Source organism: Artemia sp. Qi Xiang Cuo, chromosome 14 (assembly GCF_049724085.1).
Source record: "Artemia sp. Qi Xiang Cuo chromosome 14, ASM4972408v1, whole genome shotgun sequence".
In the NCBI taxonomy this organism is placed as follows: domain Eukaryota; kingdom Metazoa; phylum Arthropoda; class Branchiopoda; order Anostraca; family Artemiidae; genus Artemia; species Artemia sp. Qi Xiang Cuo.
The window spans coordinates 64,380,989-64,398,790 of record NC_142807.1 but is presented as its reverse complement, the minus strand read 5'-3'; the positions used below and the strand labels follow the sequence as shown (position 1 = coordinate 64,398,790).

General features: G+C 35.4%; 1 protein-coding gene across 1 annotated transcript in view; it reads right to left on the bottom strand.

Annotated features, from left to right (window-relative positions):
- The window catches only part of Cbp53E (Calbindin 53E), a 66,408-nt gene that overhangs the window by 17,041 nt on the left and 31,565 nt on the right, over positions 1-17,802 (bottom strand). The window contains exons 3-4 of the mRNA XM_089100018.1: positions 15,398-15,443; positions 711-767 (exon numbers count right to left, since the gene is read on the bottom strand). Of these exons, the coding sequence (XP_088956144.1) occupies positions 711-767; positions 15,398-15,443 (103 nt within the window). The remainder of the gene's footprint in view (positions 1-710; positions 768-15,397; positions 15,444-17,802) is intronic.

The following is a 17,802-nucleotide window of genomic DNA, read 5'->3' as shown; positions in this document are numbered from 1 at the left end:
AGAAATTATCGGTATCACACTACATACGTAATTTTTTAATCCTTTGTATAACCTTTTTCAGACAAGTTCTTTTACAGTTGGATAATGTAAATATCCATAAAATCATCATAAAAAATAACCACATTCAAAAATCAAAACAGCACATTAAGTATGTTTTGACCCCCCGGGAACCCAATAGTCCATTTCAAAACAGAGGCTTCACAGATATATTTAAATTACAATGCATTTCATACCTTATTGGAATCAAATCCAGTGAAGGTTTTTAGTCTGTATTATCAGAGAGCCTGATGAGGCCCTTGGGTAGTAGGCTCTCTTGGGTAGTAGTATGCGTCGTGTAAAATAGCAGTGGTGCGTATAAAACAGTTCAGTCATGCATAATCTACCTTAGCGATGATTGTCAAAAAATATTCAATAATAATACATACTTTGGATTACAGGGGGGTGCCGGAGTGGACAGAGCTGGATTACCCGGGTCCACTGTAACTCCTTTTTTGTCCAAAAACTTCAGAATATTTGGTCGTTTGAGACATTCCAGCCTTTTAATTGTTCAAAAATGGCAAAAAGGTCGAGACAAAACTACATTAGCTGAATGTGAAGTATTTCCTTTTAATCCAAATATTGTAAATTTTAAAAGTGAAAATGATGTCAAATTCTTTACATAAAATATAATATTTCTCATTTTTCAAATTGTAAGTAATTATGGTACTTACCCTGTCATATAAAGAAAATACTTTTTCAATATCCTCTTTGCTTATGACAGTTGGACCCTGAAAATAAATATAATAAAATAGACCTGGAAGGTATTTCTTATGTGAAGTCATGTCAAGACAATGTAGCTGTATAGTAAATACGAGTATATACACATTTAAACAGTTTGACTTTTATATGATAAATTAATCTGACCTAGGATATCTGGCAGCTTGCTCACTGTGTCAATTACATTAATACCAAAGATAATTAGCTATTATCAACCATACCTATCGGTAAATCGCTTTGCCTATCATTTACCTATCGCTTTTTGATAGTAGTTTAATTAAACTATTTGGCTATTCAAAATCGAACCACATTCCCTGCAATTCAGCCAGCTTCAGTGGCTTAATGTCAACTCTTTTCCTGAATACTTTCTTTGTTTTGATGTCCTTGGTACTTTTGAGGACTGAAATTGTATAAACTCTCATTGTGAATAGCTAATGAAATCCAGAAGTGGTTTTAGGGGAGGGACAGAGGGATGCAGATATTTTTAATCAAATAATCTAATGGTTATAATCATTTTGTTAGTTTTGAAATTTAGTAATTTAGTAATAAAGTATAGGGCACAGTTAAAAAATGAAAATAATAAATACTTTTTTAATGGATTAATAAAATAAATAAATTAAAGAATAGTTAAACAATAATAATGAATGTAATGAAACAAAAATAATTAGTACTAATTAAATAATTTAAATAGTAAATTGACCATGAATTATTAATTAATTGAAAATAGTTGTGTTAATGAATAAAATTTTGTTAAAATTTGGCCTGAAATTGCAGGCCATTTGATTAGAAATTGGAGTGGCTTGTGCCTTTATTACACTAATCCCCCTTCCACTCCCACCCTCCCATTTGCCCATTATGTTTAAAAACTAAATGTTGCCATAAGATTAAATCAAAATGCACTGTGATAATGCGAATTCCCAACAAGGCATCTCAGCAGTATCCCAAGAACGACTGAGGGTATTATGTTCAAACTTTCGAGGCTTTTTTCAAACTTTTTTTCATTTATAAAAAATTTAAATGTTTTTACTTTTATAGCTTTAATAGATCAAATAATTTTAACATTTTGATTACTAAATATTAGTACATGTATATTAAACTGACAATGCACATTCATTTGTATTTTTTTCAGTAAAGTACAAATTTTGTTCTGGCCTTGGGAAGGCATAGGGGTTTTGCGCCCAACTTATGTTAATTTCTACTCGTTTTGAGTTTGACTCGGTTATTTATTTTAATTTCTGTTCTTTTTGGGTTTCATTTATTTATCGATGCTGATTTGTGGCAGTTTCGAGCTTGGTACATTATTTTATTTTATTTTTGCTCATTTTTTGTATAATGGAGTTCTTTACTTTTCTTTGTAAAAACTTTTTTTGTGTAAAAAGTTTTTTAATTAATACTATAAAAATGTCAAGCCTTCTACGACAAGCCCCCAGGGCATAATTTACAACCCTTGTCCTGAGGGCTGTGAGGGGTTTGTCATCCTCACAGACCTAATTTCCAGAACTTTCTACTACGTTGGACAAAATGGCTATCTGAAAACTTTATTGGATGTGTTTAGGGGAATGGTGGGCGTGAGAGGGGGATTAGTTACCGTCAAATCATTTTCAACTATTAAAAAGGGCACTAGCCCTCTCAATTTTCAATCAAATGAGCTCTTTTGAAGTTTCTACGACAACACTTTCATTAAAAACCTTATATGCCCCCAGGGCATAACTTACAACCTTTGCCCTGGGGACTTTGGGGGGTTTTTCATCCTTCAATACATAATTTCCAGAACTTTCAACCACGTTGAACAAAATGGCTATCTCTAAATTTTGATTGAATATGTTTGGGGAAACTATTAAAAAGGGCAATTATTAAAAAGGACTTTTTACTATTAAAAAGGGCAATTTTAATTTCCAATCAAATGAGCCCCTTTTGAAATTTCTACAACAACTTTCTATATAAAACTTATATGTCCCCAGGGCATAGCTTACAACCCTTACACTGAGGGCTCTGATGGGGTTATCATCCTAAAAGGCCCACATTTCCAGAACTTTCGAATACGTTGAAAAAACAGGATATTTCAAAATTTTGATTGGATGTGTTTGGGGAAATTGTGGGCGTGAAAGGAGGGTTAGTTGCCCTTCAATAATTTTCGCCTATTAAAAGGGCACTGGCCCTTTCAATTTTCAAATGAATGAGCTCTTTTTGATGTTTTACAACATCGCTTTCCATAAAAACCTTACAGGCTCCCAGGGCATAACTTACAACCCTTGTCATTAGGGTTGTGGGGGGGGGATGGGTTGTCATCCTTAAAGACCTAATTTCCAAAACTTTCAATTGAGTTAAATAAAAAGGCTATCTAAAAATTTGGATTGGATGTGTTTGGGGAAAAGGTGGGCGTGAGAGGGGGGTTAGTTGCCCTCAAATCACTTTTGAATATTAAAAAGGGCACTATCCCTATGAATTTCTAATCGAAAAAGCCCTTTTTCAAGTTTCTAAGACAAAGATTACAATAAAAACCTTATGCCTCGAGGGCATAACTCATAACCCTTGCCCTGAAGACTGTGGGAGGAGTGTCCTGTGCAAAGGTATCATTTCCTCAACTTTAAACTGCGTGGAATAAAATAGCTATCTAAAAGTTTTGATTGGATGAGTTTGGGAAAATGGTGGGCATGGAAGGGATGTTAGTTGCCTTCCAATGACTTTCGACTATTTAAAAGGCCACTATCCCTTTCAGTTACAAATCTAAGGAGCCCTTTTTGAACTTTTTACGACAACGATTTCTATGAAAATCTTATATGCCCCCAAGGCATAACTTACAACCCTTGCCCTGAGGGCTTTGGGGGAGGTTCCTCCTCAAAACATAATTTCTATCTAAAAATCCACACCACTGAACAAAAGGACTATCTAAAAATTTTTATTGGATGTGTTTGGGGAAAAGGTGGGCGAGTGAGGGGAGGCTAGTTGCCCTCAAATAACTTTTTACTATTAAAAAGGGCACTAGAACTTTGAATTTCCAATCGAATCAGCCCTTTTTCAAGTTTCTATGACAAAGATTTCAATAAAAACTTATATGCCTCCGGGGTATAACTTATAACCCTTACCCTGAAGCCTGGAGGGGGGGGGAGTAGTCCTGCTCAAAGGTATAATTTCCTGAACTTTAACTGCGTGGAACAAATGGCTATCTCAAAATTTTGTTGGATGTGTTTGGGGAAATGGTGGGCATGGAAGGGGTGTTAGTTGCCTCCCAATAACTTTCGACTATTAGAAAGGGCACTAACCATTTCAATTTCTAATCAAATGGCCGTTTTTGAAGTTACTACGACAACACTTTATATAAAAACTTTATATACCCCAAGGGCATAACTTACAACCCTTGTCCTGACGGCTGTCAGGGGGTTGTCATCCTCAAAAACCTAATTTACAGAAGTTAAAACTACGTTGAATAAAATGGGTATCTCAAAATTTTGATTGGATTTGTTTGGGAAAATTGTGGATGCGTGAGAGGGGGGTTAGATGCCCTCAAACCACTTTTGACTATTAAAAAGGGCACTAGTCCTTTGAATTTCCAATCGAATGAGCCCTTTTTCAAGTTTCTATGACAACGCCTTCTATAAAAACCTTATATGCCCCCAGGGCATAGCTTACAACCCTTGCCCCGAGGGTTGTGGAGGAGTGTCCTCCTCAAAAACATATTTTCTATCTGGATATGAACTACGCTGAACAAAATGGCTATCTAAAAGTTTTGATTTGATGTGTTTGGGTGAATGATGGGCATGGGGGGGGTAGCTGCCCTCCAATCACTTTTGACTATTAAAAAGGGCACTAGCCCTTTGAATTTCCTATCGAATGACCCTGTTTTGAAGTTTTTAAGACAACGCCTTCTATAAAACCTTATATGCTCCCAGGTCATAACTTAAAGCCCTTGCCCTGACGTTTGTTGGGGAGTGTCCTCCTCAAAAACACATTTTCTATCTGGAAATCAACTAGCCTACGCTGAACAAAATGGCTATTTCAAAATTCTGATTGGATGTGTTTGGGGGAATGATGGCTCTGGGGGGCTTGTTGTCCTCCAATCACTTTCAACTATTAAAAAGGGCACTAGTCCTTTGAATTTCCAATCGAATGAGCCTGTTTTGAAGTTTCTAAGACAACGCCTTCTATAAAAACCTTAAATACCCCCAGGGCAAAACTTAAAAGCTCTGCCCTGAGGGTGGTGGGGGAGTGTCTTCCTCAAAAACATATTTTCTATCAGGAAATCAACTACGCTGAACAAAATGGCTGTCTCAAAATTTTGATTGGATGTATTGGGGGGAATGATGGGCGGGGGGGGGCTAGTTGCGCTCCAATCACTTTCGACTATTAAAAAGGGCACTAGCCCTTTGAATTTCCAATCCAATGAGCCTGTTTTGATGTTTCTAAGACAACGCCTTCTATAAAAACCTTATATGCCCCCAGGGCATAACTTAAAACTCTTGCCTGAGGGTAAGACAACGCCTTCTATAAAAACCTTATATGCCCACAGGGCACAACTTATACGCTTAGCCCTGAGGGGGGGGGGGGAGTGTCCTCCTCAAAAATATATTTTCTATCTGGAAATAAACTACGCTGAACGAAATAGCTATCTCAAAATTTTGATTGGATGTGTTTGGAGGGATGATTGGTGGAAGGGGGGGGGGGCTAGTTGTCCTCCAATATCTTGCGACTATTAAAAAGGACACTAGAACTCTCAATTTCCAATCGAATGAGCCCCTTTTGAAGTCTCTACGACGACCCCTTCTATATGAAGTGCCCTGCTCTAAAGGAAAAAAAATGTACATTGTGTCAACATTGATCTTATATGCCCTTAGGGCATAGCTTAGAACCCTTGCCCCGAGGGTTTTGGAGGAGTGTCCTCCTCAAAAAGATATTTTTTATATGCAAATCAACTACGCTGAACAAAATGGCTATCTCATAATTTTGATTGGATGTGTTTGGGGGAATGATGGGCGTGGGGGGACTAGTTGCCTTCCAATCACTTTGGACTGCTAAAAAGGGCACTAGCCAATCCAATTTCCAATCGAATGAACCCTTTTCGAAGTTTCTACGACAGCTCCTTCCATACGAAGTGCCCGGGTATGGAGAAAAAACAAAAAAAAAACACATTTTGCCCACACCGTTCTTTACTTAGGCAGCGCTAGCGCGCTGCCTATGAAAGATCGATGTGGGTATAATGTATTATCTTTTTGTTGTTTTTGTTGTTTAAACCAGGGCACTTTGTATCGAGGGAGTTGTCTTAGGAACATCGAAAAGGGCTCATTCGATTGAAAATAGAAAGGGCTGATGCCCTTTTTAATAGTCGAAAGTGATTGGAGTGAAACCAAACCCCCTCCCAAGCCCACCCTCCCATTTGACTTTATGTTTAAATACTAAATGTTGCCATAAGATTAAATCAAAATGCACTGTGTTAATGCTAATTCCCAATAAGGCATCTCAGCAGTATCCCAAGAACGACTGAGGGTATTATGTTCAAACTTTCGGGGCTGCTTCTGCTCTTAAAATTTAACCAAATCAAAATAGCGTAAGCATATCCAAGCTATCAAAGAAAGTAAACAGAATTTTTTTGCGAATGGTGTCAAGTTTTCCATTTCAGGTCAATTAGAGGAGGTATGAAACTAAATTAAACACTACTATTTGTGTCCAGATTTTTAAAAAGGTGTGTGTTGTTAAAAATTGCTGAAAATATGTCTCCAGCACACAAATAGCAGGCCAAATTATAAATTCTTAAAAAAATGAAAAGATTTAAAGTATTATTTTATTTTTGTCTGAAAAGACTATGTCAATATAAAACGAACAGAAATTAATTAAAAAAACCTTTTCCACAGAATATGTTTTTCAAAGAAAAGTATTGAACTCCATTAAACCAAAAATGAGCAAAAATAAAATCAAATACTCTACCAAGCTTGAAACTACCACAAATCAGCATCGATAAATAAATGAAACCCAGAACGAACAGAAATTACAATAAATAACCGAGTCTAACTCAAAAACGAGCCAAAATTAACATAAGTTGGGCTCAAAACCCCTATGTCTTCCCAAGGCCACAACATAATTTGCACTTTACTGAAAAAAATATAAATGTTTTTACTTTTATAACTTTAATTAATCAAATAATATTAACATTTTGATTACCAAATATCAGTATATGTATATTAAACTGACATATGCACATTCAGTTGTATTTTTTTCAGTAAAGTGCAAATTATGTTCTGGCCTTAGGAAGGTATAGGGGTTTTGGGCCCAACTTATGTCAATTTTTGCTCGTTTTGAGTTTGACTCGATTATTTATCGTAATTTCTGTTCGTTTTGGGTTTCATTTATTTATCGATCCTGATTTGTGGTAGTTTCACGCTTGGTAGATTATTTGATTTTATTTTTGCTCATTTTTTTGTTTAATGGAGTTTTTTACTTTTCTTTGAAAAACTTATTTTGTGGAAAAAGTTTTTTTTTAATTAATCTAGCGTAAAACAAGGAATTTATTTTCGAAAAAAGAATACTCTTTCACCGTGCATTACCTTGTTCTACTTTTCATTTTTTGTCATTATTATTAATAAATTATTCAGATAAGTCCTCTGTAACAAAAATTACTCATACATACTAAAAAAAAAATTAATGTATTAGTTAATTCATGTGTATGATCAGCTTTAATTTCCACCACGAAAGAAAATTCATGTGAAGGTCTATTGAGACGATGTAAAACCGCGCCTGTACATCATTACTAATTCCTTCTGTTCCTTTTTGGGTTTAGATAGAAACTAATTGAAACAAAATATGACGGTTCAAAAGTACCAATTTGTGTCTCTTATACTCGATTGCGTGTAAAAATTAAGACAAAGCTCAAAAGTGTCGCACTGGGATCCACACAAAGGAATAAACAACATAATGCGTTACATTCCCTCTCTATTATAACCCTGCTTTGCCCTAATTAGTAAAATAGGGGTAAAGCAGCGCCTCTAGATTAGCACCTAAAACTGCTAACAACGACCGTCCTCCTTAGAAATTAGGAGATTTAGGAGGTCTTTACGTAAAAGCAAAACGGGCTAGAATTTGATTTATAAATTACAAATAACAAGATTACAAATTGCAAGAATCAGATATTTTAGTTAGATAGTCTTGGATGGGGATAAACGGAGGCAATAAGGTTTACAGAAAATACGAAGGGGTGGAAATTACAAATACAAGTAGGACTTACTTTTGTAGTGAATCAAGACCTAGCTAGTTCTATACCAATCAAGGATTTGACTAGCCTTAGTAGCAAGCTTAACTGTTTATTGTGTAGAGTCAGAGGATCATTTCTTGCATCTTATCAGTATTTAACTAGTTTTTCCATTGAGTGTAGATTTAGCTCAATTCTGCAGCAAGTTAGATTTAGCTAATTTCTGCAGCAAGTTAGAGCTTTGCTCATTTTTGCACCCAGCTAGGACTTAGCACGTATTTGCATGAAGTTAGTCCACGGCGTGGACTTTGTTGTCGGTGAGTCTGGATCTTTTACAACACAGAAAATTTACTGCTTGGGCTAGACTGAGTAATGACTTACCGAACCTAGCTCAATTTTAAGTCATGTGAGTTTACAGCTTAGACTATGCTCATGTCTACGCATGAATTGAAAATCCTTTTATAATTACCTTTGGTCACTTTCAACCTCTAAAATCGGTACTAGAATTTTCAATTTATAATCTGATGAATACCTTCTCTCGTTAACATGCATCCAGTCTGTGCGAATCGACCACAAAAAAACAAACAAAAGAAGAATGCATGGGAGACATGAAAACCTTTACTACTTTCATTTTAGTATGCTGACTCTGATAACAGCTTTGAGAAGTATTAGCAACCCTTTTCTTTCTAAAACGATCCATATTTACAGATTTTCTCAATAATGCAGTGACCAGGCCTACTAATAGCAGGACCAAGCCATCTGAGGCTAAAAGACTCTACCTCACCGAGTTCAAAGCCTCTTTTTCCCCTCTCACGAATTTTCGTCGTCCTTAAAAATTTTTGCAAGACCTCCTCCCACTTCCAAACGAAAATTTTCTCAATATTTTCAAATATCCTCCTTATTTTTCCCCTAAACTTTTTTTAATATCCTTTTTATTTTAACAACAACTTTGGCAAACAACATTTTCAGTTGCAGGTTAATTTGAACGACAATGGTTAGACGCTTGACAGTTATTGGTCATGTAGGCGCGATTCTTGATCAATAATTTTCAGCCAGAGTAGACAATTCATTACCTACATTATCGGTCAATGTTGTTCAGCAACGTTAAGAGAGAATCCTTTTTAGATAGTAGACCAAATAAAGCAATTCATTAAATACTATCCAAGGTGTGGTATTGAAATTGACACCACGATTAAACATTCATTCCATTATTATAACTGTTAATTAAGCTTCATAAAAAAATAATTGAAGTATAAGATGACAAGTTTCAAAAATATCTACGCAAAGAGTCTCCAAGTGAATTTATCACGATATATTCTTTACAATCTAATTCTCATATTTTTCGTTCTTAACACTTGTATTATATTCATGTGTAGAATTATTGAGAAGCGTTAGGCCTGTCTTTTGGGGAACATTTCTCTAAACGTTGCCTTAGAGATTCATATCCCAAGAGCAGCTTTAAAAGGTTCTATAGAATCCAGAAATATATACACACAAATAATAACAATAATAATTTCTTTGTAACCCGCCATGCAAGTTAAAAGTGGAGCAAAAAAAAAAAAAAAAAAAAAAAAAAAAAAAAAAAATATACATCCAACCAAAAGGAATTAGACCAACTGTCTTTTTTTTTCTAGCAACTTAATAAATATCAGACGGAATTAACCTTTCGGAAAAGAATTCAAATGTATGCCCACATTGAGGAATGTGATGGTAAAATTTTATATATCAAAATCCATCTCAGCGAAAATGTCACATTGAGTCTGTAGAAATTCGATTAGAATTACCTTAGTTTAAGCCAATGATTTTAGATTTATGCTTTGTGATGCTACACCCCTTTTTATTCAAAAATTTAAATCAAGTTTTTAATTTAAATCAAGTATTTAATGCTTAAATTAATTTTTAACTGCTAAAATTTAAATCACAAACAACATTTACATTGCTCAACGCATCATAGAATGTAAGTCAGTTTATGTTAATATAAAAACAAACAAGCTTTTTCAACTGTATGTAAGTAGCCCGATCTAAACTTAAAACGAAAAGAAACTATTACGCATATCAGGGAGTTTCCCCATCCTCAATACCTCGCTCTTTACGCTGAAGGTTTTATAGAACCTTTAAAAATGCTTTTCATTCAAATTAAGAGACCCTTGTGTTTCAGGAGTTGTTCTTAAAGAATTGGGACAAAAAGTTAAACTTTAACCCAAAGAAGGAAGTATTAACGAGGAAGCAAACCCCCTCATATACATACTTTTCCCTGTTTGTTTTAAGTTTTGATGTTGCTCCTTATTTTTAGTTGAAAAAACTTACTTTTTAAATTCAATCTCTGATCGTTTTTAAATAATTCCAGGAAATCCGGCTCCCCAACCATGGAAAATTTCTCCCCCCCCACAGAAAATCCCTCAATTGAAAGTTACTCCCACGTAAATTAACCCCCTCCTCTCGCCAGAAAAATTCCCCTTAGACAATTCCATTATATCTTAAAATTACCCCAGGAAAATTTCCTGCTGACGATTCCAGGTGAAATTTTTTTCTTTGTGCACTTTCACTTGAAAAAAAATTTGATTTTTGATTGTTTTTAAAATCATGCTGGAAATCCTCTCCTCCGTAAAAAATATTCTAGTCCAGACAAAAGATAGTCCAGACAATTCCGAACCCTTAAAAATTTCCCCCCGTATATTTCTCCTTAACATCTCCACATGTAAAATTGAGTTGACAAAGAGAAAGTAAGACAAATAAAAAAGGATTTTGTATAGGAATTCTGGCAAGTTCCCCCAGTGTAAAATTTCTCCTCCTTCGATACAATTTCTCCTCCTTCGAAACAACTCCTTCGATACGAAGGGCCCTGGTCTAAATAAATAAATAGATAAATAATACATTGTGCCAACATCGTTCTTTACTTAGGCCGCGCTATTGCGCTGCCTATGATACCAGACAAATACATTAAAGTGGTTAGTGCTATGTGCGAAAATAACACTGCTGCAGTTAAGGTAGGAAATGAGGTTACTAGCTGGTTTCGTATTCGATCAGGACTTAAACAGGGTTTTGTTCTATCCCCTTTTATAGGAATCATTTTGATGGACTTTGTCTTAAGCAGGACAGGAAAGGCAATGGGAGAACAGTGAATCAAACGGGGAGGAAAAACTTGCCTGGTTTTAGATTATGCTGATGATTTAAGAATCCTAGATGAAAGTATGAGCAAAATGAATGAACGTTTAGAGGTTTTTTGAGTTCAGGGTGCTATAATAGGTTTGAAAATTAATGTTGAGAAGACTAAGCGGCTAAGGCCCGATTGGCTAAGGCCCGGCCCTAGCGGCCCGAGCGGCCCGATTGGCTAAGGCCCGGCTAAGGCCCGAGTGGCTAACGACCAATTGGACAGCTTCACCTATCTTGGTAGCATTATTAGTAAAGCCGATGGGTGCAATAAAGATGTTAAATGTAGAATAGCCAAGGCCCAAGGATTTTTTTTCCATAATTGCTACGGTGAAGACAGTGGTCAAATATGGTTGCTTTTTTTTTTACAAAAATTCCGGTTCATTTTGTTAAGGATGATTTTATCTCCGATCAATTTTTGATGTTTTTACAATTTTTTTCGAATCTTTTGACTTCCCCCCATGAAGTTCCAATTTCTTTTAAATTCATATTTAAAGGAAATTGGGAGTTTTTTCACAGTTGAAAAGTGAAACGCGAAACCAAGATTAGAATATTGGAAGCTACAGTGATGACAGTTGTCTGTATTTTTTTTTCTACTAAAAAATTTGGTTCATTTTGTCATGATATGTTTTAATCTTCGATTGAATTTTCATCTTCTTACAATTTTTGTCAAATCTTTTGACTTCCACCCACGAAGTTCCATTTCCTTTAAATTAATCCTTAAGAGCCTTCCCATTGAGTTCAGGGTCTACCTATTTTTTGTTTGTAATCAGATGTATTACCAAAAATCCTCTTTAATCCATAAATCCTCTTTAATCCTTTTTTCTATCCTCCTTATTCCATAAAAGTCTTCTAGTCATTTTAACCTGTCTTTAATTATTGCCCTAGAAAGTTGAATCGACTCAAATATTTTGTACAGCTTGTTGTTGCATATGCTGCGAGTCAAACAAGTACGCTACCTAAATAATTAAACGTAGATGTATTCTTAATTTCTCTTGAAAACATCTAGCATACCTGCCATATCCTTTTGAAGTGCCCATGTTTAAAAGGTAAACTTAACGACTGTCATTACTGTGGATTTAAGTCGAAGTTATTGACTTGGTTTATTCTCTTGCAGCCCAAATTCACCACTTCATCCTCATTTATAAAGCAACTATTGATCATATTGATGCACTTATCAGGTATTCCACAGAAGAGAAAGACCTTCACAAAAGTCTTTCTAGTGGCTCAATCCGATAGATGTTCATAATCTATAAACCCGAGCACTAAAGGTGTAAGACCGGTCAAACACCCTTAATTATTAATCTAAGTTAAAAATATATTTCTTCCCCATTTCCATGCCGCTTTCTAAAACCAAACTGTTCTTTTGTAACAAGTATCCCCATGGAAAGTAGCTTGCTACCTACAGAGAGTGAGATAATGCCTCTGTCATTGCTACACTTGCCGTGGCCACCTTTCTTAGAGAGAGCACCACCTTTCTTAAAGTAATCCTAGAATCTTGCATACCACCATCTAAACAAAACTAAGGTTTTTCTTAGGCGCCGTAGATTGCCAGCTTTAAGCCCTTTCTAGACACTATACCACTCATTTGGAAAAAAAATAAAGTGCAAAAAATAGATCATAAAGTGGCAAGGCCATACCCAGGATTTTTTTCGGAGGGAATTTTACTAAAAAAAAAAAATCGGAGGGTGGGGTACACAAAAAACTTCAAAAAACGCGTGCGAAATTTGTTTATGTCCATTTTAGTCAGGTTTTTACGAGTCAGACAAACATTTTGGAGGGGGAGGGGTTCAAACCCCCTAACCCACCTGAATAATTTAAAATTGGAATCAATTTATTTAACAAATTATAATCTTTATTTGAATTTTCATTAAAATCTTGTATGCAGGAAAAAAGTAATTTCTTACATTAACCCATTAACACCCAAAACTAGTTACAGGTCAAATTTTCCATTTTCTTTTTTTTTTTTCATGCTTGGCATCGGTCCTACTTCTCTCCTGTCACGATTAAAGGAGAGGTTTATTTTTTAGGGTTGATCTGCGATGATCATGAGCTCCCACAATGACCTGGACCGTAGGTTTTATCCTGGTGAACGAAACGTGTTTATTCGTGTGAAGCAGTCCTATAGAGTCGTAATTTGTTGCTACACAAGCAGCTTTGTAAATCTGTCTATTTTGCAGCCAAAACCACACCAACTGACCGGCAGTTATAATAACCTCCTTTCTTCTTTGGAATAGCTCTTTTTTCTCCGGGGCAACATCCCTTTAAGCGATTTCCACGTACAGTGACTGTGAGAATGAAATCTTTGCCAGTGGAGTTGTGTGTGAAGATTGTGACTTGTGAAGAAACTATAAAAGCAGACTTAGTGATGGGCTGCTTTTGAAGAAACAGACAATAAGTTTGTGACCAAATATGAACCAAGGGGTATTGCTGGCTGTTAGGGGTATTGCCGATCTGTACTCTTCCCACAGTACAGATCGATTATTCATAGAAAAATCATAGAAAAAAGTCATGACGCTAAAGGTATTAAGATGAAACTTTTAGGGAACGTTTAGGGGGAGTTTAGAGTAAACGAAAAAACTATATGCATGCAGATTTTCAAAAGGGCATATAAGCAATATCATAGGCACCGCTGTTCTATAATAGCTAGAAATATCATTAAAATTTTTAAAGAAGCTAATTCGAATCAAAATTAAAACTTCTAATACCTCTTTTAAAAGTAAACAGAGATCGGAAGGCAAGCAGTCCTTCTCCCAAACCCTTTCATTTCCCAAACACATCCAATCAAAATTTTGATGTCTCTAAGGATATTGTGTAAAAAATCCCCCACGATTATGGAATCGACCCATTATTCTTTAAAACTATATTTTGCTTTAAAACTAAATCAAAAGGCACTGTGTGTATGGTTGCCAAGAAGCCACCTCAGCAATATCTCTAGAACGACTGGGGGTATTAAGCTAAAAAATTAAGCTAATTAAATCAACACTATTCATCTCCAGCTAAAGATTGTCGAAAAAGGTTCTCCAGGATACAAATAGCAAGCCAAACCATGGATTCTTGTAGAAAAAAAAGATATAAGACATTATTTTGTTTCCATGAAAAAGAATGTGTCAATAAAAAAGAACATTAATTAATTTAAAAAGCTTTTTCCACAAAATTAGTGTTTCAAAGAAAAGTAAAGAGCTCCAATAAGCTAAAAGTTAGCAGAAATAACTTCAAATCATCTTCCAAGCGTAAAACTACCACAAATTACCATAAATAAATAAATGAAACCCAAACCAAACAGAAATTAAAATGTATAACCGAGTCAACCTTAAAACAAGCAAAAATTAACATGAGTAGGACTGACAAGCCCCAAACCTTCTCAAAATCAGAAAATAATTTGCACTTTACTGAAAAAAAGATGTAATTTAGATGTTTTCACTTATTTTACTTTAATAAATAAAAACTATCAAACTTTAAGAAGTAAATATCAGTAAATGTAATTACTTCGACTATCTGTTTCGGCTTTTCTTTTTCTGCATGTCTTGATGCGACCTACTGCAAAATACTTGATAACTTAATTTTTACTGCAAAATACTTGATAACTTCAATTCAAAATCAACGGACTCGGTCCTGACCTGACAAGTATGTGTCCAATAAGAGAGTCATACTTACTCCCGCCATTTACCCGTGCCGTAGCTATTTAAACATTTGCCTCTCAATTACTTGGACTATCTGTCTTGGCTTGTCTCTTTCTACAATTAGCCATGTCTTGGTCTTGATGCAACCAACTGCAAAATACTTGATAACTTCAATTCCAAATCAAAAGTTTTGATTGAAATGAAGTTATCAAGTATTTTGCAGTAGGTTGCATCAAGACATGGCTAATTGTAGAAAGAGAAAAGCCAAAACAGATAGTCCAAGTAATTGAGAGGCAAATGTTTAAATGGCTACGGCACGGGTAAATGGCGGGAGTAAGCATGACATTTTAAGTTAACATTAAACTGACAATCCATGGTCATATTGTTTTTTCAGTGAAGTACAAACTATGTTCCGGTCTTGAGAAGGCCTGGGGGTTGTCAGCCCTATTCATATTAATTCTTACTTGTTTTGAGTTTCACCTGGTTATTTATTGTGATTTTTGTTAGTTGTGGGTTCCATCTATTTACTGATGGTGATTTGTGGTAGTTTTACTCTTGGAAGATTATTTTAGCTTATTGCTGCTCATATTTGACTAAATGGAGCTCTTTACCTTTCTTTGAAAAAACTTGTTATGTGGAAAAAGTTTTTTAAATTAATATAAAATAAACAATGCAAATGTACACAGCTTACCTTAAATACTTGACGACAAAGGAAGTTTTCTCTAACAGGTAGCAACCTAAAATAAAATAAGAAAATATAAATTAATCAAATTATCTGAAAATAATTAAACAATTATAGCATTTTATGCTTGACAGCATTAAAGCAAGTTTAAAATGACCAAGATTAGTCGTTTATTGATGTTTCGGCAAACAATTTAAATTAAACAAGTTTGGAAAGCAGGTCGTCCTCGTCTGGGGTGAGAGGACGTCATAAAGAAAGATTTAATGAAAATAGAAACTTCAGGGGAGGGTGTAAAAAGGGAGGGTTTCTAAAGATTTGGATAGAGGTAGCGTGTGCGTAGCTGTGTTGGGCTCAGGCGGCTTGGTGCTGCGGTGAACTGTTAGTAGTAGTAGTAGATAATAACGGAGCAAAGGGATATTGTAGTGCCGCAGTGGGTTTGACCTTAGCTTGGTAATATGGGACCCAGAGATCAAATCTTGCTGTAGCAATACACTGCAGGGCCGACGCAGAGACCTTAGAAGTCAAGAACCATCGTTAATCCAATTGCATTTTCGAATTCTGTTTAGAATTTCTACTGGTTAATTTAATACATTCAAACATATTAGCATCACAATTCTGGATCGAAAAATTGATTTGTCTGAAACTAAAACATCTATATTGTCCTTTTGGTGGAAGTTAAACCTGTAGGCCATTCAGAAACAAGCATGTTTAACAGGGTGCATAAACCCTTTTGAACTCGTTATATGCAAATCCACAAGTTATGAACCCCAACTAATCATTTCGATGATTATTTTTTTTATCAGTGAATGCTATTTGGTTATAAAACTGAAAAACTTAGAATTAGAAAAATCTTACCTATTTCACGTATTCAATAACTCTTCCTAAGGATATAAATTTTGTTCCTAAGCTCTTTCCATGTAAAAAAAAGAGAAAAAGATCAATCATTGGGTAAAGATGCTTACACAATAGGGAGTGGTTTTAGCCCGTGGTATTCATCCTAGATCTATGGCTTTGATAAGTTCTCCCAGTAATTTTTTACATTTACTTTCGATTTTGTATTTTTTTTATGCAAATATTTTTCACTTCAAAGTGCAATCCACTAGACCTTGTTGAGACTACCGTGGGCCGAATGATATCATTCTTCCTCGCCTGAGAGGTTGGGTGAATCTCAGGAACGAGCCAGATTTGGTGCCTCCATCCCTAGCCTCTCAACGAGAATTCAGGTGGAGTGCCTCACCGTGGCAAAATAGTGACAACAGCCCTGTCTACCAATCCTTGTCAGATGATGGCCAACAGGAAGAAGGGGTGCTGTTATGGATCGAGAACCAGACGGTTCAGCCCATTTATGTGAATCATATGAAAATGACAGACGAAACGAATAAGAGTTTCAATAGGGATAAGTCCTGAATGTGAACCTTTTAAGAAAATGGATCGGTAACATTCAGTGATCCGGAAGTTATTATATTTATTTCTGTATAAATATAGCTTATGTTAATTATAATACTTTAGTATAGGCCTATCTGCTGATGATGAAGACCGACTGTATCTACGCAATATTCATAACTTTTATATTTGTTTTTCACTGTCTAATAAAGGACTTATCCCTATTGAAACTCTTATTCATTTCGTCAAAGAAAGGCAGTGAAAAATATTCAACGTCGTATATATGGGGATGATAGACTAAGGAAATTCTATAACTATAAATTCAGCAACATTTCGTTTACAATTAGAAGGCGAAGAATATTGTGCTAACTTAACTAAGAATTATAAATTAGCAACATTTTGCGTAGAATTAGAAGAAGAAGAAGATTTTACCAGCCCTTTTCGGAATTCAACATAAATTTAAGCAAGATTAAGGAACACAAGACTTTGAATGAGCCCAGTTAATGAACTTTCTAAGCCAATGAACCGGTAACATTCACTGATATGGAAGTTATTACATTTAAATTTAAAATGTCAGACAATCATAATGAAAATGTTACATCTATGGCATCTCCGACAAGCAATATGACGGAGCTCTATTGACCCCGGTGAAAAGTCAGCAAACCGTACCTCTGGTAAAACGGCGACGGTCCTTCAGTTTTGGTGGATGCAATATACGCTCAATGAAGTGTTCAGAACAAGAACATTTGTTGCTGGAGAATCCATCCCCTAACGACATGAACATCCTTTGTTTATCCGAAACGTGAGAAGAAGCATCGAAAACGAGATTGTCTTTACGATTGATAGATTAGACCCCTGCCATTTCTTTAACCAAGGTCCAATGATCTTTCTGGTCAAGTTAGTGTACAATTCCTCTTGAATAACAGACTCCAAGAATCAAGACTCCACAATAAGCCTCAAGAATGACGAGCTATCTCCTAGTGATTGGGTATGGTTCTCTTTAAGACGCACTTATTCAACATCACTGTTAA